The sequence below is a fragment of the Tiliqua scincoides genome, chromosome 13 (genome assembly GCF_035046505.1).
Source record: "Tiliqua scincoides isolate rTilSci1 chromosome 13, rTilSci1.hap2, whole genome shotgun sequence".
Lineage (NCBI taxonomy): Eukaryota > Metazoa > Chordata > Lepidosauria > Squamata > Scincidae > Tiliqua > Tiliqua scincoides.
The window spans coordinates 3,318,314-3,345,411 of NC_089833.1; the positions used below are offsets into that span (position 1 = coordinate 3,318,314).

At 48.3% G+C, this 27,098-nt stretch overlaps 1 protein-coding gene across 1 annotated transcript in view; it reads left to right on the plus strand.

Annotated features, from left to right (window-relative positions):
• Positions 1 to 603: 603 nt before the first annotated feature.
• HS3ST6 (heparan sulfate-glucosamine 3-sulfotransferase 6) overlaps positions 604 to 27,098 on the plus strand; it is a 76,872-nt gene continuing 50,377 nt past the window's right edge. Inside the window, exon 1 of the mRNA XM_066640804.1 lies at positions 604 to 992. Within this exon, the coding sequence (XP_066496901.1) occupies positions 604 to 992 (389 nt within the window). The remainder of the gene's footprint in view (positions 993 to 27,098) is intronic.

Sequence of the window (27,098 nt, forward strand, 5' to 3'; positions counted from 1 at the left end):
CGAAATGTTGAAATGAATGGGGATCCACCTGAACCGGTTTGCGACCCACCTGGTGGATCCTGACCTCCGTTTGAGAGGCACTGAGAAGTTGAAAAGAATGGGGACCCACCTGCAATTGGTTCGTGACCCACCTGGTGGATCCTGACCCTCAGTTTGAGAAACACTGAAATGTTGAAATGAATGGGGACCCACCTGCAATTGGTTTGAGACCCACCGAGTGGGTCCCGACCCCCAGTTTGAGACTGAAATGTTGAAATGAATGGGGATCCACCTGAACCGGTTTGCGACCCACCTGGTGGATCCTGACCCCCGTTTGAGAGGCACTGAGAAGTTGAAAAGAATGGGGATCCCCCTGCAGTTGGTCGGCGACCCACCCGGCGGGCCTGGCAGCCTGAAGCGGGGTTGGGGGCTGCTCCTGGAGGGAGGCTGTTCCGCGCCGCGGCTCCCGGAGCGAGCGCCAGCCCCGGAGAGGCGGCGCCTGCAGTGGGTGTGCGCCCGCCGGCCGGCCGGCCGGGACTCGGCGGGCGCCAGACGAGCGCTGCCGCGGCGGGCGGAGGATGCCCCAGCCGGGCCGGGCGGCGGGGGTCCGGGGCCGGGCCCCGCATGGGACGTAGCGGCGGCGGCGGCGGCGGGGGCAGTCCGCGGGCGGCCGTCGGGGGGCCTCCGCCCCGCGCCCCTCCGGCGCTGGCCATGCTGCTGCTCTGCGCCTACTTCCTCTACTGCCTGGCCGGCCCCTGCCAGCCGCTGCGCGCCGGCCCGCCGCGGCCCCCCGCCCGCGCCCCGCGCCCCGCGCCCGCCGCCCCGGCCCCGGCCCTGACCCTGGCCAGCGGCGCCGGCCGCAGGCACTTCCCGCAGGCCATCATCATCGGCGTGAAGAAGGGCGGCACGCGCGCCCTGCTCGAGTTCCTGCGCGTCCACCCCGACGTGCGCGCCCTGGGCGCCGAGCCCCACTTCTTCGACCGCGGCTACGCCAGGGGGCTCGCCTGGTACAGGTAAGGCGCCGCTCCCGCCGCCCCCAGCAGCCTCCTAGTCCTTCCGCCCCTCCCGCTCTCCCACCCCCGGTCCTTCCACCCCACCAGGAGGCTGTCGCGTCCGGGAAAGGGGCGACTGTCAAGCCCTGGCCCGGCTGCCCCCCCTCCGCCGCTCCATGCCCGCAAATGCTGCTTCTTGCCAGGGGACCCTCGGAGACCAGTGCCTGGAAGCGCGTCCGCAACGCGCGGTGAAACTGACAGGCGCGTCAATTTCACCTCCTCCCGCTTCTTCCCGTCGCTGGCCTCCTTTTGCTGTATTCCCCCCCCCCCCAAAAAGCTGCCTGAAGTCTCTCCTTGAAACCCCAAAGTCAAGTCCACCGTTTCTTTTCATCACAGGGTTAGTTTCTCTCTACATCCCCCCCCCCCAATTAACCCACAAACTCAAAATGCAATCCTATACCCTCTTTCTTGGCAGTAAGTCCCACTGGGCACAAAGGAACTTATCGAGAGGGAGAAAGGGCACAAGCCTAACCAGGTCTACTCAGAAGTAAGTCCTATTTTGTTCAGTGGGGCTTACTCTCAGGAAAGTGTGGTTAGGCTTGTAGCCAAAGTCTCCCTAACAGCCTATCTACAGGAACCTGGGAGTAAGTCCTATTGACTGTAATGGGACGTACTTCTGTGTAGACATCATAGGATTGAGCTCTGAAAATAACTGAATTTATTTCAGAGCTGAATTCAGACTTCCGAATGAGCATGTTTAGGATGGCCTTCCCCTCTTCCTGGGCTCGCTGTCTCACTCTGGGCTGCAATCCTGTGCACGCCCGTTGCACACCAGAGCATCCTTCTGAGTAAAAGTGCACGGAATTGTGCTGTTTAATACTTAATTCCCACCTCCTGTTCATTCTGTTACTCCTTTTAAATTGAAACAGCAGAACAGAAATCGAGCCCACAAAACCCACCGCTGACAATATTTTTGCAGTTTTTCTGGAGACAGAGACAATTTGGGGTCTGATGTATTGGACTGAACAACTTTTCATGACATGGGTTTTAATTAAAGGGTGTCCTAACGGGATTAATAATCCCCCTTTCCTGGTCTGGGTCCTCCTTTTCCCATATGGCATACAAGTGTTGTATTTGAAAGATACCCTCCTTCCTCTGTGTAGGCCGCAAAGGTTGTGGGCAAGGGACACACCATCTTTGCGAGTTGTGATGAGATATTCTGCAAGGTTCCCTTTCGTTTTATCTCCCTCCCCCCCACCATTGTGGTTCCTTTTATGAAACTTTCTTTTATGGGATCAGGACTGAAAGACACTCTTAACTTTCAGAGCTGAAAGCTCTCTGCGCCTAAAGTCAACGGCAGAGCCTTTGTGGACTTCAAAGGGGTCTGGGTTTCACAAAGGCAAGGTAACAAAAGCAGGCTGACTATTGAAAACTTAAACAACAAAAAACCCTCAAAGCTATTAATTCAGGTTCAGGTGCTGCCCTCGGTGTAAGGCTAGAGGAGGCTGGAAGGAGGTAGATTGAGCCACCTTAAAAATGAATCAGCTTTGTGAAGGTTCTTTGGCTCCAGCTCAGTCCATGTTTGCTGTCCATCCCCCCTCCTCTTTAGGAGCAGATATAGGGACTTTGTCCTCTTGCGTCCTCTTGAAGTGGTGGCTGAAACAGCAATTTTAAGGTCTCCCTTCCGATTCTGAGCCTGGAGAATAAATCCTTGAGATGCAAATATTGGGAAACATGTTTACAACAAACTGGGGTCAGGAGTGGAAGGAACTGGCCAGCTTCACAAGCCCCATAAATGTTTCTTTGGGTGGAGCGAGTGAGAAAAACTTTACAAGGAGTAAGGGATACAATTTCCATGCTGGAATGAGTTGGATAGAAAAGTGTGCCATTTGAACTTTCTGCTCATCTCTTTTGTTCCTCAGTGTCTTGGTGGATATTAGTTTTTCCATAGTTCTCCCCCCCCCCCCGTACAAAAGAGCAGTCTATATTATATAAAGTGTTTGACTGGGAAGTCAAACACTTGAATTAGCTGTTTATTCTGTTTATGGGTTAGTGGCATCTTCGCATGATGCTGGCAAGTCCTAGCTATTATTATTATTATTATTATTATTATTATTATTATTATTATTATTATTATTATTATTAACAACAGTATTTATCGCTTTTCAACCGAAAGTATCGCTTTTCAACTGAAAGTTCACAAAGTGTTTTCCAGAGAAAAACAAACAACTAATGGTTCCCTGTCCCCAAAGGGCTCACAATCTAAAAGGATTAAAAAAAAGCTAAAGAAAAAAAAAGAACACCAGTAGGCAGCCACTAGAAAAGACAGTGCTGGGGTGAGGAGGGCCAGTTACTCTCCCCCCACTAAATAAAAGAAGAGCACCCACTTAAAAAGTGTCTCTTGCTTGGTAATTGCCACTTTGGCTGGGCAGATAGAGTGAAATTGCAGTCAGGCTGAGGCCTTTCTTCTCGGCTCATCACAGTCTGGCAACTGTGGGCACAATCCTAACCAGGTCTACTCAGAAGTAAGTCCTACTTTGTTCTATGGGGCTTAGTCTCAGGAAAGTGTGGTTAGGATTGCTGCCTGTAACTCTCTGCTGTCATACCCCACTGGGAATATCAACTGTGAAAGCCCCATTGCAAAGTGGTCTACTCTTAAATACCAATGAATTTCCACAGAGTGGAAGATGTAGTTTGTTTGGTTTTTTAAAATTACTTCAGCATGTGATTACTCTGTGGAACTCCTTGCTGCAGGATAGAGTAGTGGCACCTGGCCTAGACTGATGGAGGAAAGTCCATCACAGGTTGCAAGTCATAAGTGTATGCAACCTCCGGAGGTAGCCAGTCTCTGAACGCCAGATGCAAAGGCCATAACAGGATACAGGGATCCTTTTGTCTTGAATGCTCCTTGAGGCATGTGGAGCCACTGTGAGGTATGGGAAGCTGGAGCAGGTGGCCACCCTGATCCAGGGTTCTTCTGATGTCCTACTGAGATGATGGTCTCATCCTATTTTGCAGACTGAGCAATTGGGGCTCTAAATGTGGGTTTAGTTCCGTGCAACTTTTCATGCTTCCCCCCCCTGAATTGATAAAGGTAGATTTTATTGGAAATGCTTTGAGAAGCATTTCTCTGGGACCTGAAACAGTCGCTGTGGTCCCGAATTTCCAGAAAGAGGTCAGAACTGCTTGGAGTTCAGCAGGAGTCTTTGAGGCTGCTGTCCAAAGCAAACTGATTCTGGAGTCAGCCCCCAGTGGATATTTATTTGTTGATTGAATGAATTTTTATTCCCCATTTCTCCTGCTGAGGACATTCAAGACCTTGAGAGGTCCTAGTAACTATTTCAAAAGAGCCCACCTTTCCTTTTTCGAACATCTTACAGTTAAGTTTTGCAAATCTCACTTTCCTCCCCACTTCCCCCACTGTTCTTGGTAAATGTCACACACAGCCCTGCATCCTTACCAAATGTTCAGATTTCTGGGAATTAATATTGGTCATGTTTGCAAGGGTGTCAGAAGTCGCAAACTTCTGACAATTTTTGTTATTGATTTTTCTGATTTTAAACAAAAACTCATTTTTTATTATTTTTTTAAAGAAGAATAGAAAAGCATTTAAAAAAAAATTTTTTGCCTAAGTGCCTGGCAATTTTGGCACAAGAGAGAGAATGAGGAAGCAACGGCAAGCATACCACCTGGGTTGAATTCCTTACTTGACATGTTCAAGCAGACTGAATCCATTCAGGGGATTTTATGTTCTCCTGGTGTAAAACGGACTCTACAGGTGGCCCAAGTGTAGGAAGGCCCAGCTACTGTTCATATGCTAAATATTAAAACTTCATTCCTTGGCCAACTGAGGAAGCGTCTGGAGTCCATTTATCTCCACTTAGAAGTCGATAAATGTATCCGGTACATTATATTATGGGGAAAAAAGCGCTCATGAGCAAAATGAAGAATGTAAAATGGCTACCTTCTAATGCCTGAAAACATTACCTTCCCAATTCCCCCTGTCCCCTATGGGGGGGGGGTAATCAAAACTATGACTTTGATCCCATTAAATTTCATAGTGACAAGTGCCGTGGAAAAAGGGAGAATTTGTTGGCTAGTGACTAACTTTGAAGCCCCGTTAATTTCAGTAGATATACAGCTACAGCCTCTTCCATGTTTACTCAGAAGTAAATCACATTCCTTTTAATGTTTCTAAGTAAGTATACACAGGATTGCAACTTTAACGGTCTCTGGGTTGAAGCCAACTTTTTTTTAAAAAATCCCATATATTTGGATCCAGGAGTTTCGTATTGTGAGCTAGATTAGTTTGCCACTTCCCTTACTGCTGTTTAATAATGTCCGCAGGAGGTGCAAGGAAACAGGGATTTTGATGGAGAGTCATTGACAAGACAGTAAATGTGGTTTTAGGCCAGTAGCGTCTTCTGAAATGTCAATTTTAAAAAAAATGTTACTATCATAGCCTTTAAGATAATAACTTCTGTGTGATTTGATAACTGGAATATGGTGGTGATTTGTAATCGGCCCTAAAATTTGTGCACACCTGGAGTGCTACAGAAATAAGACCATTAAAGAAAACAATTAGAGGGCTGTAAGGGCTTGACTTTTAATGGTGATGCTTAATTAAAACCATGTGAGATGTTGGCATCTTTCCTACCATTAGTGGCAATGGGGTTCTTAAGCAGAATTGAGGTGGATTTTCATGTAAACGTGCGTAGGATTGAACTGGAAATCCTGCTGATTGCGACAGAAAGGAGGTCGGCTCATGCCTGACTTTCCTACTATGGTCTTTCAGTGGGGTCTTGGCTGGATTGTTCAGGATGCATTGAAATAGGGCTGGTGCCTTTGAAAGAGCCAGTGCAAATACTCGTATTATCTGTCCTCTCCTAAGCAGGTTGAACTTTTGTGCTGATTTTTCTTCCTATCTCTCTTGGCTGAGACAGACAAGTTTCTTCACTTGGGTGTATTTGAGATCATGTACGATTGCAGGTGCCTGGAATATTTAAATGTGGGGTGTGTGTCGGGGGGGGGGCGGAGATGAGGGAACAACAAAAGCTTGGCTCCCTTGCTCCTGGGAATCTTTCAAAGTGGTGTCAACATTTCTGACATACTTGAATCAGCCAAGAAACCTCAAACGGGGCCAGAAGCTTTTAATTGCCAACACGTTGAGCCCCTGAGGCACCTGTGGAATTTTTGTTCATCATCTTAAGTACTTTTCTTTACGGAAGGGGAAAAAAATGTCGTACCACAAACGCCCTCTTTGCAATCGAACCCGCTTTGCATTTTTCCGCGCAGTGTTGATCCTCATTGGCTTTCTGCAGACACGGTTGTGTGTCTGTGATTGGCACTTGACATCCTCGGTGCTGGGACTTGTGTGGCTTTGTAAATATACAAAAACTGCACACGTGAGCATCTCTTCGTGGTGTCTTCTCTGGGTTCCTTTTCTGGGCTGGTCTTCTTTGCTATTAGCAAAAGACGGATCCGTTTGCACATCCTGAGTTGTTGCACATCCTCTGGGTTGCTAAACCTCAAACTCTGAAGAAGTTAAGAAAAGTGGAGACGAAAAAGAAATTTGTCACTTTTTTCCCAAGCAGTAACATGAACAACTCAATGGACACTCTAAGAATGAAGAGAATTTTTATCCCAAGTGAAACCACGCCAAAATAGTTGGGCTGCTTTATATCCCTCTTCTGAAGCTTAAATGGAAACCAGAGCATTGGTTCCTCCAGTATCAGTCCATGGGAATGGGATGCTTCTTTCTTTCTTATGGAAAGAGGATTAAAAAAAAAAATTTAAAGCCCTTTTTATATTGTGTAGCATCATACAGGTGTTTCTCAGCTTTCTGGAGAGAAAAGCACTGGAAGCTTGCAAAGCCAGCTTGAAACTGAGCAATGGCAGAGAGGCTTGTGAGTCGAAGATGAGCCGGTTTGTTGGTGGGGCTGCCTGAGACCCCCAAGCTCCCGACATGGTGCCCCAAAGGCTGCTTTCCTTTACCTGGCATCATACCCACCACTGCTACTTCCGCTCCCTGGATTGAAAAAAGAAGGGGACCTAGTGGGAATGTGGAAGATAGGCAAGAAGCGTGGTGGGCTGCAGAGCTAGGGTGGTGGCACCAGGCAGAAAGAGGCAGACCCCCCTGCCCACCCGAGGCAATCACCAGCTGGCTTCTGGGATGGGCTGAGCCAGTGGCATCACTATGGTGTGTGGGGGTGTAGACCACACCGGCTGACACTCACAGGGGGTTGACACAACTCGTGGCCAAAATTGTGAAAATCTTGGTATGGCTGCATAATGTCATCATGTTATATATCATTTGATGGGTAACTCAGTGCAGAATGTAATCAAACAAACCACATTGAAATATCTGTATTCTATCAAAGGCTATAGCCAAATAACCAGCAAAGGAAAACGGCTGCCTTATGTCATAAAAAGTAAATTGACTTAAAACTGACCAATGAGACTGACGGCACAATCCTAACCAGGTCTACTTAGAAGTGAGTCCTATTTTGTTCAATGGGGCTTACTCTCAGGGTAGTGTGGTTAGGATTGCAGCCTCATTGTTCTGAGAGCCAATGAGGTGTTGTTATGACACACTAGGGAACCAATAAGGCGTTAGTATGAGTATTAGAACTGTTGTTCAGCTGTGTGAGTGTCATCAAGTTGGCCACTGGTTTTTGGTTTTTGGTTGATTTGTTGGGTGACCTGGACTGTTCCGTATGAAAATAAATGAATGGAAGTGACACCAACCCCAGTAATGCCCCTGCATTGAGGTTGTACGTCTGATATTTTAATTTAGTCTGTATGGTTTGGTACGGGAGGAGGTCCATCATTGGGGTGACACACTCCAGCACAGGGCGATGTAAACCCTAGTGACCCCTCTGGGCTGGCCCATTTGTTGCGATGTGCGTTTTCACACACCAGAGTGCACTTAATCCTATGCATGACAGATGAGCCCACTCTCATCCATGTGATGAGGTGGGCTCTAGTCCACAAAAGCTCCTTCCAGGTGACATCTGTTGGCTTTTAAGGTGCTGCTCTTGGCTGTTTCTTTTGCAAAAGACACTCCTTGGGAGAGGATTTTTATGCTGGGTTGTCCCCACTGAAACTGGTCCTCGAGTGCCAAGATACAGAGCACACTTTACACACTGATAGAGACAGGCTGCAATCCTAACTACACTTTCCTGAGAGTAAGTCCCACTGAACAAAATAGGACTTACTTCTGAGTAGACTTGGTTAGGCTTGTGCCCAAACAAACCAAAACAAACAAACAAAAAAGCAAAAAATTCGTCTTGCGAAGCATGGCCATAGAAAAATTCGTCTTGCGAGTCACCAAAAAAATCACAAAACGCTTTCGTCTTGTGAGTTTTTCGTTGCGCGAGGCATTCGTCTTGCGAGGCATCACTGTATGTCTCAATTATAAAATTATGCATGGGGGAAATGGAGGGATGTTCCTTTCGCTCTCATGCAACACTAGAATAGAGGACATCCACTGAAATTGACTGGCAGGAGAGTTAGAACAGACAAAAGGAAATATTTATTTTTCCAGTATGTAGTTAATCTGTGGAACGCCTTGCCACGGGATGTGTTGGCACTTGACCATGAAAAGGGGAGCGGAAAGATTGATGGAGGAAATGACAACTTGGGTGCAACCTCTGGGTTTTGGGGTAGCCTGTCTCTGAATGCCAGATGCAAGGGAATGGGGACAGGATACAGGGGTCCTGTTATCTTGAGTACACCCAGATGTATATAGAACTGTGCACAAAAAAGCCATAGTACCTCTGATCAACAGCAGACTCCAAAACTGAAGGAGCAAAGAGGCTGCCTGTGACTCTCTGCTGCCACCCTCTCTGTTTAATGATCACTCAAAGCAGCAATATATGGCAAAGTCTCTTTCTGCCAAGCTGCCTCCTACTCAATAAACCACTTGTTTTCTTTAGCAAACAGTAAGGACATGACATGCCTGCTTCTTAGTCAACAATGGCAAGAACATGCTGAGTGTGTGCCAGGGGACAGAGTGCCATAGCTTTCAAATATTGATATTCTTTATTGGAACTGGAGTGGTATTGGCAGGGGAGCCCAGCAACCTTGTTTGCATGTCACTGTCTGAGGGTTGCCAGGCCGTTCCTTGGCAAAGCTCACCCATAGGATCCTTCTCTTAGTAAATGGGCAACATACAGCAAAGGAGATGCAGCAAGTCTTTCATAGAAGCATAGAATTGAGAGGATCCCACAAGGTCCTGCCCCCCTCCCTTTAGTAGAAACCCCCCCTAGAGCATCTCCAACAGATGCATGTCCAGTCTCTGCTTGAAGATCTCTAGTGAGGAAGAATCGCCCACCTCCCTCGGCAATCTATTCCACTGCCAAACCACCATGCAATGATGTTCGTCTTGAGCTTCTCCACAGAGACAAAGGTCAGCCTTGGAAGATCAGTTGCTAGCCTCTTCCACAAACTTTGGGAATCAGATTTGGTCCTTTGATGTGTTTTCAGACATTCAGTGCAATATTGTGCAAATAATGTACACTTATAGAAGGTTGCAAATAGTCAACTTTACAACCACTGTCCCAGAAACATCCATTTTATTTTGGAGTCACTAAGTTCAAAATGTGCATGGCAAAGTTGTTCCATCCAATCAGCCCGAGCAGGTTCAAAAAATGAGGTGTTGCCTTTCCAGGAGCAAACGATTTGGTTTTGCAGACTTAAAAGGTTGGTTGAGCTTGGGTCTTCTGTCTGAGTCCCATGTGACCTGAAAGCTTGCACAGATCTTGTTCAACAGAACATGACCCCAGACAAACTTATCAGAATTCAATACCTGTGTTTGCTTCTTGACGTTGGGTTTGCAAAATAAAAGATTAAAGATTAAACTCATTTATTGCAGCGTCCTTTTAGAGTTAAGTTTGCCGCATCAGATGGATGGAGTGCTATCAGCTAGCAAGTGTGCATGTGATTGTATAATTAGACCTGGGACCTGAGAACCAGAAAAAAAAATTGATGATAAAGTGCTCTGTTGGGCACTCCCAGCTAAGCCCTTTGAGAGTGTGCCCTTTTCATGCTGACAAACCATTCGCAACAATAACTGATGGAAGTGTTGGTATGAGTATTGTGGAGCTCATGGTGACACTCTTGAAATCACTAGTGCTTGGCTGTGGTAACTTTTAGATCTGTTTACACTGTTTTGGGAGACTGAAATGTTCTTCCTGTGGTTTCTGAATATTGGCATTTTGTGTGTGTGTAGAGATGTACATGTTTGTCTTATGACTGAAGAAGAGTCCTATGTGACCTGAAAGCTTACACAATTGTATTCAAACAGGTCATGACTCAGTACAGATGGTCTTCGTATCAGGAGAAGGGCACTGTTGGTGGGTGATAAGCTATACCACGTTGGTGATGTGACCGCTGGAGCTGGGAAACATTTTCTTAGGGCAAAACCAGTTGTGGCCTACATAAGAACATAAGCAGAGCCCCGCTGGATCAGGCCAAAGGCCCATCTAGTCCAGCTTCCAGTATCTCACAGTGGCCCACCAAATGCCCCAGGGAGCACTCAAGACAACAGACACAACCTGTGCCCTGGTGCCCAGTGCCTGGTGCCAGAAGCCTGGTGTCTTGGCCAGATGGGGAGGGGGAAGTATTTTTTATTAGTAGTGCATGGGGGGACATGAAACATAATGAACCCACAGGTGGGGTGAGGGAGCTTCAGTACTTCTCCCCCTGAAACGGACCCAAAACTGAAATTGGTTGCTCCCCCTCTCTTTCCACGTGCAATTTTTAGTTTCAGAAGCCCATTTCATTGACTTTCAATGGAAGAACATCAGAAGAGCCCTGCTGGATCAGGCCCAGGGCCCATCTAGTCCAGCTTCCTGTATCTCACAGCAGCCTACCAAATGCCCCAGGGAGCACACCAGATAACAAGAGACCTGCAAGGCTTCCTGGGAATTGTAGTTAAGAACATAAGAACAGCCCCACTGGATCAGGCCATAGGCCCATCTAGTCCAGCTTCCTGTATCTCACAGCGGCCCACCAAATGCCCCAGGGAGCACACCAGATAGCAAGAGACCTGCAAGGCTTCCTGAGAATTGTAGTTAAGAACATAAGAACAGCCCCACTGGATCAGGCCATAGGCCCATCTAGTCCAGCTTCCTGTATCTCACAGCGGCCCACCAAATGCCCCAGGGAGCACACCAGATAGCAAGAGACCTGCAAGGCTTCCTGAGAATTGTAGTTAAGAACATAAGAACAGCCCCACTGGATCAGGCCACAGGCCCATCTAGTCCAGCTTCCTGTATCTCACAGCGGCCCACCAAATGCCCCAGGGAGCACACCAGATAACAAGAGACCTGCAAGGCTTCCTGGGAATTGTAGTTAAGAACATAAGAACAGCCCCACTGGAGCAGGCCACAGGCCCATCTAGTCCAGCTTCCTGTATCTCACAGCGGCCCACCAAATGCCCCAGGGAGCACACCAGATAACAAGAGACCTGCAAGGCTTCCTGGGAATTGTAGTTAAGAACATAAGAACAGCCCCACTGGAGCAGGCCATAGGCCCATCTAGTCCAGCTTCCTGTATCTCACAGCGGCCCACCAAATGCCCCAGGGAGCACACCAGATAACAAGAGACCTGCAAGGCTTCCTGGGAATTGTAGTTAAGAACATAAGAACAGCCCCACTGGATCAGGCCATAGGCCCATCTAGTCCAGCTTCCTGTATCTCACAGCGGCCCACCAAATGCCCCAGGGAGCACACCAGATAACAAGAGACCTGCAAGGCTTCCTGGGAATTGTAGTTAAGAACATAAGAACAGCCCCACTGGAGCAGGCCACAGGCCCATCTAGTCCAGCTTCCTGTATCTCACAGCGGCCCACCAAATGCCCCAGGGAGCACACCAGATAACAAGAGACCTGCAAGGCTTCCTGGGAATTGTAGTTAAGAACATAAGAACAGCCCCACTGGAGCAGGCCACAGGCCCATCTAGTCCAGCTTCCTGTATCTCACAGCGGCCCATGAGATGCTTCAGGGAGCACACACAAGACCACAAGATACTTTCACATCCCTGAAGAATTTTAACATTAAAATATCATGTTGGGGAGTTGCAGTTGGGTTCAAAATCATGGGAGGGGTACAAAGTGTGAAAGCCCCCCCAATATGTCTCCTCACCATTTGGTTTTGTGGCTCCTTGCATGCTATTAATTGAAACAAAACCTGCTCCCCCCCCCCCCCCCCCGTGCATTAGATCAAGCTGCACATTTCAACACATGTCGAGTTTGGCCTTTGGGGACTTGGACAGCCTCCTAGCCAGAGACGTAGCGCACACCTGAACAGCAGGTGTTGTGTTTGTTGTTCTACCTTTTGGTGTTGCACAACCTACCAAAATAATGTGATTTTCTGTTCTCTCTCCCCACCCCCCCAGCAGCTTTTATAAGTTAAATAGTGATGGGAGAGTAGAAGGCAGAGCTAATGGGGTTAGTGCAAGATGTTCGCTCTGCAGATGGAAAGCTGTTCTCAAAGTGTTCTGAGTGTGTGTGTTTTCTCGTTAAAAAGAAAATAAGAATTGCATTCACTTGGAGGGGGAAGTGGCTGCTTTAGAAGAAGTTGGGTGAGGAGAGCACAAAAGTTAATTGAAGGGGAAGCTTAAAAGCTTATTACTGACCTTTGTCGAAGTGGGGGAGACGGAGAACTTTTTCACTGTCTAAACTTGGGGGTGGGGATCAAGAAGGAAACTAATGAAAGGCTTAATCATTTAATGCCAGAATTTAAGCTCCTAAATGGCTTTTCAAAGCACTTTCAGGTGCTGAAACCCATCAGTACTGGGCTGGTCTCCTTCATTCTTTTTTCTTGGCAAAATGGAGGCCGACAAAAATGATACCCGGAAGTCATGTCTGTAGGGAAGTTGGGGGGGGAGTGGGGAGTTCACTTTCTCACCCTCGTGAGATTTGTGATTAGAGCTAGATGAGGCTCTTGGAAAGTTATGAAGAACTGAAGCATGTCATGGACTGGAGCCAGGGCCGGCCCATCTGTGAGGTCAGCTGAGCTGGTTGCCTCAGGCAGCAGATTGGTGTGGGGAGCCAGTTGTTGCTTGCTGCTGCTTGGGTTGGGAGAGGAAGAGAAAATGTGGAGGGGAGGAGAGTGCTGAGCTGAAACACTGGAGAGTGGGAGGGGCAGAGGCTGGTACAACATCCAGTAAGGGGGGCAGTGCCCTCTTTCCAAAAACTACTAGTGAGTTGCCTCTGGGAAGCCCCCACGCAGGACGTGAAGGGCACACCCTGCTCCATCGCTTGTTTTGCGTATATTCAGAAGTGCTTTAATTCAGCACACGGGGGTCCGTCTGAGCCAGTTGTGTGAGGCAGCTGCAAAGAAGGCGAATGTGATTTTAGCTTGTATTAGTAGACCTGTAGCCTCCGAGTCATGAGAAGTTGTGATTCCACTTTACTCTGCATTGGTCAGACCTCACCTGGAGTGCTGTGTCCAATTCTGGGCACCTCACTTTAAGAAAGATACAGCCAAACTGAGGAGGTCAGAGGAGAGCCGCAAGGATGAACAGAGGGCTGGAAACCAAGCCCTGCAAGGAAAGGTTGAGGGAACTTGGTATGTTCAGCCTGGAAGAGGCTGAGAGGGGATATGATATGGTAGCACTCTTCAAAGACCTGAAGGGCTGTCATATGGAAGAAGGGACGCATTTGTTCTAAACTGCCTCTGAAAGTAGAACTAGATCCAAGGGGTACAAACTCCAAGGGAGAAGATTCTGGTTGGACGTTAGGAAGACATTCTTGATGTTCAGGGCAGCCTGGCAGCAGAACAGATTGCCGGGGGTGGGGGGGTGGACTCTCCCTCACTGGAGACCTTCAAGCAAAGGCCCAACAGGCACCTGCTGGAGATGTTCTAGAAGGATTTCCTGCTACAGGCAGGAGGTTGGACTAGATCAGGGGTCTTTAAACTTTTTGGCCGAAGGGCCACATCAAATACCTTGACACATCAGTGTCAAGGGCCAGGAAAAAAAATTAAATATACAATTTCAATAAATACATTAGAGATGGAACTTAGATGATTGAATAAATGAATGAACGGGCTCAAAAGTCCAGGATTTCTCCAAACACAAACACAACCCAAAGTACCCATGCAAATGGACCCCCATTTCCCCACCCTACAAGCACAACTCTGGTTACATTTGTTCAACTGGGCGAGAGGCTCTCAGGGGATCAGAGGCTGGCCGCGGGCTGGATAGAGGTTCGCCGCAGGCCGCATCTGGCCCACGGGCTGGGGTTTGGAGACTCCTCCTACAAATCTGACTGTGATAGATCCTGTTCTTCATGTCTATAATTTTCCCCCCCAAAGTTGCCTGTGGTGGCTATCATTGCCACATCCTGCGTAGATCCGGCAATGATCTACGAGTTAATGATGTGTTGCGGGAGGTAAAACAGGCCACCCCCAAGCGTGATATTCATGTGGGTTAAATGGTGACATCTGTGAGGAAGGCAAGTTAGTTCCCCTCCCCAGTGAGCCAAGAAGGCCTCGTTGGTGGCCCATGTTGGTTCCTGTATTGGTCTTGAACCATTCCCAGAAAACCACTACTTCATTCCGGTTAAAGAACGTAAAGCTGAAAAGATGTCTGAGCCATGTGGTGGTGGTGGGGGGGAGTGCATGTCAAAATAATTTCCCCTGAACAGGAGGGACACCTCTGTCAGTGTCCAAACAAGCCATGGCTGTTTTATGAGAGCAAATTGATTACAAGCTGAAGAGAATTACATTAATATACTTGCTTGTCACCCGGGTCGTTTTAGTAATCTCTCCTCATTAATCTGCAGAGGATACAGGGGTGACCTTGCGATGATGGGCGCCTGACCCGGCTACAATTGATTTACTACTAAGAGACCCATAAATGCCCCCTTGGCACGCTAACCCACCCTCTGTCAGCACTGGAAGCGTTTAGCAGCTTGGAGAAGGAGCCCCGTCTCGACTTGCCCGGGTTCTGCCTGAGTGGTGACTCAGCAGTTGTTGGAGTTTTGCAGTTCTTGGCCTTTCCCCCCCCCCCCTCTCTGGAGTGAGGTCGTGGTGATTGATAGCTTATCGCTTAGGGAAGAGTGAATTTGCAGCCTCCTCCCTGTTCCTCTCCAGCAGTAGCAAGGTGACTCTGTAAGCTCCAAGGAACCTCCAACCGCCATTTTCGGACAAGGTGTTCAAGGATAGTGGTGGCTCATCTCCAGGAATGCCTGGGTGGAACTGATCACCTGGACCTATCCAGTTTCCAGTCAGGGTTCAGAAAAGAAACTGCTCTGGTCTCTCAAGTTGATGACCTGTTTTGGGAGCAAGCAAGGAACTGTTTATCCCCATTGGCTCTACTGGACCCCTTGGCCGTGTTTAGTACTATCAACCATGGTATCTCCTGAATCACCTTACCAGAATGGGACCACTGTTGTGTAGGGGCTCCAAAGGGAGTGCTGGGGGTCTCCTGCTTCACCCCTTAGCTCTGGGGTCCCATTGAGTTGAATCTTGTCCGCCACACTCTTTAATGTCTGCACAGAAGCACGGGAGGGACACCAATATGTGAGTGACACTCAACATCTTAGTTCTATTTTACAACAGGGAATTATGGATGTTCTGATTGTAGTGGGCTGGATTTGAAACTAATCTGGACACGGTAGAGGTGCTTTTGATGGGGAAATTTGCAATTCAGCTTGTGGATTCTTAGCTTTTTGTGTGGAAGGGGTTGTGTTCCCCCGAATGAGCAAGTGTGGGAGTATTTCTGGATCCAATTTTACACCTGGATGCCCAGGTGTGGGCTGTGGCCCAGGGTGCTTTTGCCCAATTTAAGGTTGGTGCTCCAGCTGCGTATTCTCCTGGAACAAGCAGACCTAACCATGGTGGTTCATGTATTGGTTACCTTTTGGTTGGACTACTGCAATGTGCTGTACTAGGGACTGCCCTCAGTGGCGGACCTCCCCAGCCCCACACCTGGGGCAAAGGTCTGCGATGGCGCCCCCCCCCCACGGTCTCTCACTGCCCCCCACACAAAAATCTGCACCCCCTTACTCACCTGAGGCTCATGGAGCCTTGTTCGACCTTAGCCCGTGTCGGAGAAGCCTCTCTGAGGTTCCCTGACGCTATAAACAGTGCTTCTGGAAAACTGGAAGCATAGTTTCCGACCCCATTGGGAGCCACAGAGAGGCTTCGGCGGGGTCCTAGTGGCTTGTACCTGGGGCATTTGCTCCATCAAACCCAACGGCTGGTCGGCAACTGACTGCCCTTGAAGTCTACTTGGAAATGTCAGCCACTGCAGAAGGCTACTGCAAATTTGTTTCAAAAAGATGATATTGGCTGCTTTGAGCACCTCCCTACAAGACGGGGAAAGCGCAAGGTAGACAATGTTGACATCACTTGGGGTAATTGCCAGACTGAAGTTGGGTCCTGGAGTTTGAGTGGCCAGCCCAGGGGCCTGAAGTCTGAGCCGGAGCTGGAGCTGGCGTGGGTCTTGCACTTGTGGCTCTCTTGGCTGCTGTCCTGCAGTTTGGACCAGGATGGACCAAGCTAGACACCACCTGTTTATCACAGGGGGCTGAGGGTGCACAACCCAATTTTACTACTTCCCTAGGCTCCAGGCCCTGACTTAGGACCCAAGGATGGCTTGCAGAGGTTGTCACATGACTGAGACAAGGACCTTTTGGGTGGAAGGGCTGAAGGTTGGCGGTTTTGTGTCCAGGAAGTCCTGCCATTGGCCTCTGGCACCTCAAAGTCTGTTCTCATTCCCTAAGAGGTTCTTCAAAGCCTTGCTGCTAGCCCAGATCTTTGTGGACTTTTTTTCTTGGGGGGGGGGGGGCAGGATCCTGGCTGGGCCCTCCTTGTTGCCAACAAAGGCCCTTTTGCATTTAATTTGCACTGTAATTCTGAGTGACAAGTTGTCTTGGTCGACGTCCGAACGGAGCGGATGTCGATAGCATTGGAAATGAAACGAATCCCCCCTCCCCAATTACTGCCTGGCAAAGAGCAGGGTGGAGCTGGCCATCTGGGGTTATGACGAGGGCTCGATCAGCAGCATTGATCTGTGCCTTGACAAGGCACTCGCTCGCGTCAGTCCCCCTCATTACTTACCCTTGTCAATAGCTCCTGGCTTGGGTGATGAGGGTGATGGCAGCCAATTGAGTCCCATGCCGATAGAGACACCGTTTGTCAGCGCAGTGCTTGCAAAAGGAAATGGCACACTGGGGTTTTTTCAAATTATCCATGGCCAAGCAACCCTTCTAGCCCGATAAACGTCCCTCGACATGCCTGCCAAATCCCATTCCTCCCTCATCACTAGATGAGGACCCTTTGCCCCCACTTATGGGGTAATAGCTCTGGCCCCTGAGTCACTGCCCCTTTGTCACCTGAAGCAGAGAAGTGAAAGGGATTTCTTATACAGGCACAGTCAAAATGTGCTTCAAGTGACAAGGAACACACGGGTGACTCCTAATGTGAGACAGGGAGAAGCACTACTTGTTTGTCCCAGGAGGGAAACTCCCATGGGGGCTGGTTCTCCACCTGCTCGGGTGCTGGACTATTGTCCTGCTCTGAATGGGGTTGCACTCCCTCTGAAGGAGCAGGTCCGCAGCTTGGGGGTTCTCCTGGATCCACAGCTGCTCCTGGCGTCCCAGGTGGCGGCGGTGGCCAGGGGAGCCTTTGCTCAGCTTCGGCTGATTCGCCAGCTGCGACCGTACCTGAGCTGCGCAGACCTGGCCACAGTAACCCATGCCCTAGTGATATCTAGATTAGATTATTGCAATGCGCTCTACGTGGGGCTGCCTTTGAAGACGGTCCGGAAATTACAACTAGTACAGAACGCGGCTGCTCGTGTGGTTGCCGGGGCACGTTGGTTTGACTCTGTTGAGCCGTTGCTCCGGCGGCTACACTGGTTGCCGGTTCTGTTCCGGGCCCAATTCAAGGTGCTAGTTCTGACTTTTAAAGCCCTTTATGGCTCGGGTCCGGGGTATTTGAGGGACCGCCTCCTTCCCTACAATCCGGCCCGTGCTCTTAGATCTTCTGGGGGGGCCCTTTTGACTGTGCTGCCACTAAGAGATGTGAGAGGGGTGGCGGCCAGGAAGAGGGCCTTCTCGGTGGTGGCCCCCGAACTGTGGAATACCCTCCCCTTAGAACTGAGAACTGCTCCCTCGTTGCTAACGTTTCGGCGTGGACTGAAGACCTTTTTATTTCAAAAAGCTTTTAATTGTTGACAGGCTGGCTGGCGTTCTTGCTTTTTATTTGAAAATCCACAGGGTTTGTTTTGTTTTTAGCTTTTTAATCATTGTAAATTGTTTTTAACTGTCTTTCATGCTGTATTTTTAAATTGTTTGTTAGCCGCCTTGTGTGCCCGTTGGGCAAAAAGGCGGGGTACAAATTAATAATAATAATAATAATAATAATAATAATAATAATAATAATAATAATAATAATAATAATAATAATTCCCTAGCACACTGGGACCACACTTGTGTTTCATGGGACCTGCACTTTGGCCCTCAAGGGCAGGAATGGGGCCAGATGCACATCTCCAGAGAGGTGGTGCCACCACAGAAAAGGCCCCGTGTCTTGTATGTGCCAACAGGGTGGTGTTCTCAGACTGGCCAGGGAGGAGGCCATTCTTGGGACATGAGATGGATGTACTGGTGGTTAACAATTATCTTTAAACTTTAGCCTTTTTTTTTAAATGCCAGCTCTCCTCTATGGAGAGCTGGCCCAAGACCTTACCCAGTGTTGAGCCAGCCTCTGCTCCCCCCTCTCTCCAATGCTGCAGCTCAGCCCATCTCTTCCCCTGTCCCCCTTCTTCCTTTTCCAATCCAGGGACTGAAAGTAGAAAAAAGAGCAATGGTGTCAATTAGGTGTACAGAGCAGGTGTCCCCACCAGTTTGCTACCTGAGACAGATGCCTCAGTGGGCCTCATGGATGGGCCGACCCAGCCCCTACAGCATCTCCTTGCATCAGTAACTTGTCCCCTTTCCCCCTTCTCTGGTTCTGTAGTGACTCATGTGAAGCACGTGAGGCTTTGTGTAGAGAGGTTTGGGCAGGAGGTCTGGTCTAGAGGGTAGAGCCTCCATTTGCCTGAAGATTAACATCCACAAGGTCGCCAGTTCGAGGCCACCGGCACTGTGCGACCTTGAAGCAGCTGGCAAGCTGCAGCTGAGCTATTCCATCTGCTTGGAGCGTGGGAGGATGGAGGCCAGAATGTTAAACCAGATCGGAGTGTATCATCTTGAATGTGGTGGTTCTTGAAAGAGAGAACCTTCTTTCAATTTGTAAAAATCCCTGCGTGGATTTAATAAGCCTGCCTGTGTAAACTGCCTTGAATAAAGTCTTGAATAAAGACCAAGAAAGGCGGTATATAAATACTGTATATTATTATATATTATATTAGAGATAAGAGTCTCCTTTTGCCATACGACCTCCTCTGCCTGAAACATCTTTTGGAGCCCCCAGCAGGAAGGTGTATTAGTCTTGCACGCTTCAAGCTGTGGTGCAGAAGAAGAGCTGAGCAGACAGATTTGAAAATGCCTCCATGAGAAGCATTGATGATTTATGGCGTGATTAAGAGGTCACAGGAAGAGAAAAGGGGGGGATTTGCAACATCTGTATCTAAAGCTCTGGCTCTTGCTACAGCGCTGGACAAACTGACCCACAAAAGAGTCCAACAGCATGAGAGAAGGTGGATGACTTTGGAAGACTCCCCCTCCCAACCTCTGGCATCTGGTAATGCTTGCTTTGATACTTAAGACTGCCGATGGGGTGTCATCAAATGTCAAGAGTCTCCTGGCCCCATAGTGGGACTTCCTCAGATTGCCTTCCTTGTTGCAGAATCTCTTCCGGAAGGTGGAAAGATTAGCCAAAGTTGCTCTGGTGTTGATTTAACTGTTAGGAGCCACTTTAAGATCATTTGCTGATGTTTACATGCCCAAGGATGAGGAGTGAGAAGACTGAGGGTCAGCCTTGCAGGTGTGTTGTGGTTCTAGCAAGTGCCTTCAACAGGTGACTATCTGAGGATGAACATGGACAACCCAAGACAAATGGCTATCTTTGCTACCACAGGATGTATGTGAGCAGCCTTAACTTTCTAGGTTAACTGTGATTCCTCAATTGCCTGCTCTTTCCAAAATATCCACCGGAATCTGGAACTAACGTTGTTGCAAAGTGCTTTACAACATGCTGAATTATTTGTATTCTATCCAAAGTTATGACCAGTTAATTCAGAAAACACAACTGCCTTATGTAACAAAAAATGAATTTCCCTAACTCAACACTAACCAATGAGACTGATTGTTCTGAGAGCCAATGAGGTGTTGTTATGACACAGCAGGGAACCAATCAGATGTTAGTATGAATCAGCTCTCATTTCCATTTATCAGAGCTAATACTAGAACTCTTACTCAGTTGTGTGAGTGTCACCAAGTTGGCCACTGGTTTTTTGTTCGTTACTGATTGGTTGGGTGGCCTGCACTGTGATTTTATTTTAAAATAAATAGTTAATTTAGGTTGTGTGTATGATATTTATTCTGTTTTGCCTGTTATGGGAGGTGGTCCATCCTGGGAGTGACGCAATGAGCTCTCGCACTGGGTGACCACTGGTGCAACTACTAGGTAAGATTGGGCCCCTTGTCACCCTCCTCTGGACTGGTTCCAGTTTGTTGCTATCCCTCTTAAACCAGAACTTGATGTAGTTTTATTGGGAGAAAGAATTTTTTTTGGAAAAGTTGGGTCAGGGGCTTAAACTGACCCAGCTCTGTCAAAGTTGGACAGCTGCATATTCTATCAGTCGAAGAGAGATGTAGAGTAATTTTGTAATTGGTTAAAAACCCAATAATTTAATGAACTAAAAATCTTTACTTGGGTTCCTGGAGACATGCCACATTCTATCCAAATTCCAGAAATCTTTCGAAGACTTACCTGTAATCAAACATGGGTGTGTGTGATTTTTGTTTTATTCCATTTTATTTAAATAGACCCACAAAATCAGAATACCCCCCTTTATTTCTACAAAGGGAGGAGAATATTTTGACCAGGAGAATCCAAAACCACAGCGAGACGTCAGGGAAGGCCAACTGGATAGAATTTATTTCATAGCAAAACATGAAGTTGGAGCATTTGATCGGCCCAAAGTCTGCAGGCCTCCCAGCCGCTCTAGAAGCCATGTGGTTGGATTTCACAAGCCAAGTGGGATCTGGGCAGGCTCCGAAACCGAGCCAGGCAAAACCAATTGAGATGAAAGGGAAAATGTCTTCCTTCCCTTGAACTTTCACCTGTTTTGATGACCAAAAATGTATGCACAGCTCTACAATGTTCCTTTCTGATTCCAAGAAGCTTGGAGAACTTGGAAGGCGATCAGTCCACCGTCATACACGATTCAGGCAGTGAAGTTGGTTAGTTCTTGGGAAATCTACAAACACAGGAAGTGAGAGCGGTGTCCCCCGCCCCGATCTTCTATCCAAAACCAAACTGAGAATTTTCAGATTTCCTTTGTGGCCTTTGGACAGGCTTGTATGTGCTGAAATAATTATACTTAACATTTATATTAGACTGTTTGACTTATGTACTAGCTTTCCCTAGCCTATCAGACGGCTCACCCCTATCTATGGAAACCTCCCCCTGGTAAATTCTTCCACCTGCTTTATCACTGTCAAAGGTGGATCAGGCTGGTGTAGGGCTCACACCCATCTTGAGCAAACCTCTGAGACCCCCAGTATTGGTGGAGTTGTGTCACCCATGCCAGTGGCATACCTGGGGGGACAAAGGGGTAAATGCCCCAGGCACCACGCCTGTGGGGATGGTGCCACCAGCCTTGTCCATGCTACCCATTTTTTTTTTAAAAGAGAAAGAAACTTGCAGCACTATTTTTTTTTTAAAAGCTCCTCCTGAAGAAGGAGGGTGTGGCCGAGAATCCAGGTGTGATTCCTAACCACTCTGGGCCACTGCCTCCTTCCTCTCCCCCTATAAAGTGGGAAAGATGTGGCCCAGAGTGGCATCGCACTGGGAGTTGCAGCCACTCCCAGCATGGTTCCGGAAGGTAAATTGTGGTGATGTAATGTCACTGCAATTACTTCTGGTCAGGGTGTGGGGGGCAGCAAAGTGGGAGGTGGACCTGGGCAGAAAAAGCTCCAGCACTGCCTCTGACTCATGCCATAAGTTTTTTGACAATTGACAATGCACACCGTGCTGCCAGTGGGGGCTCACTTCCCCCAATGGCCCTACTAGTAAATGATCGTCTCCAAACTCCCATGGCACACCATGACTTGAAAATCACTGCTCTTACAGGCTTGTGTACCAGGCTCTCTGGTCTGCCTCTGATACAGACTACGTTGGTGGGATCCTTCTGTTGCAACTTCAGAACGCCCTCCCTGGGGTCATTTCTGAGATCTCATCCCTCCCTGCGTCTGGTTGAAGTGTTCTTGCTCAGCAAGGTTTCTAATTAAAATATTTTAACTGATCTTATCTGTTCCACTGCCTTTTCCCTCTTGCTCTTCCTGCTATTTTTATTGCATGTGATGGTTTTATTGTTTCATCAGTGCAGGGTTGGGTAGTAGTTCTAGAGCAGTGGTTCTCACAACTTTTAGACCGGGACCCACTTTGCAGAATGACAATCTGTCAGGGACCCAACGGAAGTGATGTCATCAACCTGGAAGTTATGTCATGGCCGAAGTGACATCACTTTTCTCAACTAGTAGTTCATAAACTGCAAATGACAAGAGCAAATAGTCCAGCTCAGAAGCTTGTTTCAATTCTCACCGCACCCCCCTCCATTGCTACCAAGCATCCCACCTGTTCACTGTATTGTGTGTTGGCATCCTTCAGTCTCGGAAGACTATGGTGTCACGCTCTGAATGGTGGTTCTGGAACAGAGTGTCCTCTCCAGTGCGCGAAGCCTGGGTAAAGAAGGTATGGAGGATAGGTTGTTACCCATGCAGCAAATCCCCCCTCTCCACGTCGCTGAAATGGTCCAATGGAAAGGCAGAAGCCAATATGGTTGGTTCCAGTGGCGTCGCAGGAGTTGCCAGAACGTGACTGTGTTCAGCCATGAACTGCCTCAGGGACTGCGGCTCCGGATTTTGCCTCGAGGTTGACTCCTGAAGCCTTTTCCATAACTGGATGTAGCCACAAGGCAGTGGAGGTTTGGGATCAGAGTTTTCTTTCTCTTGGATGAGCTGCCTTCCCAGGCTGACGAGTCCCATCTACCCGGTGGCTGTTTAGTCGCCTCTTACGACAAGTACAGCTGAGGGCCTATTCTTATCCCCAGCCCCCAGGGGGATGTTCACTGTATTAAAGGGAGAGGATCTCATGGTGTTTTATTAGCTTGGGTTGGGTTATTTCTCAGCCATTTTCCAATAGCAAAGTATCAGGAGAAAAAACCCATTTAAATCTTGACACATATTTAGACCTTTTTAAACCTCCCCCATTTCAGGGATCTGCTGAGGTTTAAGTGCCTGGAGGGGGAGGGAAGGGCAGAGCTGGGCTGGATGCAAGTGGGGGGAGAGGGGGCTGCATCACAGGGCAGAGCTTGAGCTGGAAGGAGCTGGCGGAAGAGAAAGCAAAACAAACAAACCTGCCCCCCATTTGCAGGGAGAGGCTGCAGCCCACCTCAAGACAATCCAGCAGGGCTCCCTGAGACACTCAGCAGCCACACTCACTCCTGTGCGCCTGTGCAAGCCGCCCTTGTGCTCCTGGGAGGAGCTTTGACTTCACACAGGCAGGCTGAGGCAAAGGCAGTTCCAGCTTCCAGGATGGCGCTGCCTGCCTAATTTGCCAGCCTCCAAGATGGCCACACAGATACAGAGCATGCTTAGGCAAAGGCGGTTCCAGCTTCCAAGATGGCGCCAGCTGCCTCATTTGCCAGTTTCCAAGATGGCCGCCTGCATCTTTCCGCGACCCACCTGACCTCAGTTCGCGACCCACAGTTTGAGAAACCCTGTTCTAGAGGGTTCACACCTGTAAGCCACCTTGGTAATGCCCAGGGAGGGAGATGCCCACCTGGTCATAAAATATCCCATCAGATTTGGCAGGGACCCCATCGAGCCTGGGCAGCTGAAGGTTTTGCTCTGGGATGTGTATTCTGACCTGACTCCTTCCAAGAGGGCATCTCTGTGTGATCAGTTCCACACACACACACACACACACACACACACACACACACACACACACACACACACACCCCAGGTTCCAGAGGTATAATGAAGTCTGAAAGGCTGCCCAGAGTAAAGACAGTTGGGGATCAATGAGAAGGACACCTAAGGGATTTCCTCTCTTATTTCTTTCTCCCAATAAACGCTTTGATGCCTGCTTAGCTTCTGTTCTCTTGGACCACTGGCTGTTCACTGCTGTAGAGGCTGTGGCAGGGGCAGCATGACCTGGAACACTGTCTTGATGCAGTGACATCACTTGAGGGTGTACTAGGGGGTGCAGACCATACCGGGTGACACCCTCAGGGGGAGGGGGTGACATCACTAGTGGCCAAAAATTTAGAAACAAACCTTTTATAAAACTTGTATTTGTGAACAATTCCATCATGTTATATATCAGTGTTTCTCAAACTGTGGGTCGGGACCCACTAGGTTGGTCATGAACCAATTTCAGGTGGGTCCCCACTCATTTCATTATATTTTGAATCTATTACACCAATGTTTCTCAAACTGTGGGTCGGGAGCCAATTTCTAGTGGGTCCCCATTCATTTCAATTTATCTTTAATATATTAGACTTGATGCTACCATGGTATGTGACTGCATTTGGGAAAATATTACAGACCTGTACTTTTAACAGACTACTCTGTATATGCTTTTAACAATGATAGTCAATGGGACTTACTCCCGGGTAAGTGTGGGTAGGATTGCAGCCTAGGATTGTTAAAAATTTTCCTGCTTGATGATGTCACTTCCAGTCATGGCATAACTTCTAGGTTAATGACATCACTTCCGGTGGGTCCCAACATTCTGAAAAGTGGGTCCCTGTGCTAAAAGTTTGAGAACCCCTGTTATATATCATTCAAAAGGTACTTTCATGTAATGAAACAAACCATGTTGAATTGTCTGTATTCTAGCAAACGTTATGACTGATTAACCAGAAAAAAGAAAACACAACAGCCTTATGTCATGAAAAGTGGAGTCATTGGCATTGGGGTTCTCCTGTCCCCCCAATACACACCAATAAAACCTTTTTACTCCCTTCAATATTAAAGACCAGACCATCAACCATGTTTTATTTCAGCCATTTCTCAAGCAAAAGTTGAACATTTGCATAAGAGTGGAGGTTGGCACTGTGTTTATTCTGTGCTGCAGGAACATTTATGTCCCTACATTTTATATTTTGATCTACTGCTGATATTTTATAAGCTGTTGTGCTCTGCCTTGGGCTTTTGGTTGTTTTTATTGCTGCACTTTAAAAAAAAAAATTGAGAATGATTTTTTAATTTTCTGTAAACCACCTTGGGTGCCATAGCATTCGGGGAAAGGCAGGGTACATAAGATTAGAAAAGCCCTGCTGGATCAGACCGAGGGCCCATCTAGTATCTCACAGAGGCCGACCAGATGCTTTGGGGAGTGTGTTGGCATTCTTCAGTCTCGGAAGACTATGGTATCGCGCTCTGAATGGTGGTTCTGGAACAGAGTGTCCTCTCCAGTGCGCGAAGCCTGGGTAGAGTAGATATGGAGGATAGACTGTTTCCCATGCAGCAAATCCCCCCTCTCCACATCACTGAAATGGTCCAATGGAAAGGCAGAAGCCAATATGGTTGGTTCCAGCGGCGTTGCAGGAGTTGCCAGAACGTGACTGTGTTCAGCCATGAACTGCCTCAGGGACTCCGGCTCCGGATTTTGCCTCGAGGTTGACTCTGAAGCCTTTTCCATAACTGGATGTAGCCACAAGGCAGTGGAGGTTCGGGATCAGAGTTTTCCTTCTCTCGGATGAGCTGCCTTCCCAGGCTAAGGAGTCCCATCTACCCGGTGGCTAGTACAACAAGTACTCTTGTTGCTCTTACGACAAGTACAGCCAAACTGAGGGCCTATTCTTATCCCCCAGCCCCCAGGGGGATTTGGGGAGTACAAAAATGTAAAATGTATTGAATAGCTCAGTAGTAGAACATCTGCTTTGTATACAGGAGGCCTTAGTTGCCTGCCAGATCCCTGGGAGCATGTCCAGGTCAGGTTCAGAGAAACCTCCATCTGGAACCCTGGAGAGTCACTGCCAATCAGTGCAGACTCCTAAGTTGGAGGAACCCGACAGGCTAGATGTAAAGATGTAATTGGCCGCCACTGCGTTGTGGGCAGTGCAAGCTAGACCTTGGCAGCTGCAGTCTGTGAACTGGTACCTTCGTGCCCATGTGCAAGAATTGCATTCCCACAGATGCACCCCAGGGAGAAATATGTAGCCCCCTCTGATCTAGAGGGGGTGCAAAGCACTAAGTTTTGCAGGCAGCCTCACTGTAGCACGAGGAGCCCCATTTGGAGATATTCCAGGCAGGGGAGCAAAATGGAGACCGATGCCTTCCCCTGCCTAGAATGGCTCGGAGGGGGAGGGGAGGAGGCTGCTTGCACACTGCGGTGAGGCTCACTGCAAAGCTTAGTGCATTGCATCCCGTCTAGCTATGCCACTGCCCTGCTCAGAAACTTGAGCATGAGAGGCCCTGAAAAGGGCTCTAGACTGGCAAGGGTAGCCTTTCACCCGACCAGTATTTTAAATTGGTGTGTCAAAAAAGCAAATACAGAGATAGTGACTGAACAGGGATATGAACAAAAGGAGGACTGTCTCTGGCAAAGGGGGGGGCTGTGGGAGCAGCAGTATCTCAGGGAGTTTCCAAGTTTGACCCTGGGAGATAAGAATCTGGCTCCCCTTTTTAGACCAGGCAAAAGAAAATATTTCTTTACTCAGCAAGTAATTAATCTGCGGAACTCCTTGCCACAGGATGTGGTGATGGCACCTGGCCTAGATGCTTTCAAAAGGAGATTGGACAGAATGATTGAGGAAAAGTCCATCGCAGGTTCCAAGCCATCATGACTGGATGCAACCTACGGATTTTAGAGGTAGCTTTGGAGGTTGTCCATGACTTTGTGTACCTTGGCTCAACGATCTCCGACACTCATTCTCTCGATACTGAGCTAAACAAGCGCATCGGTAAAGCAGCTACCACGTTTTCCAGAC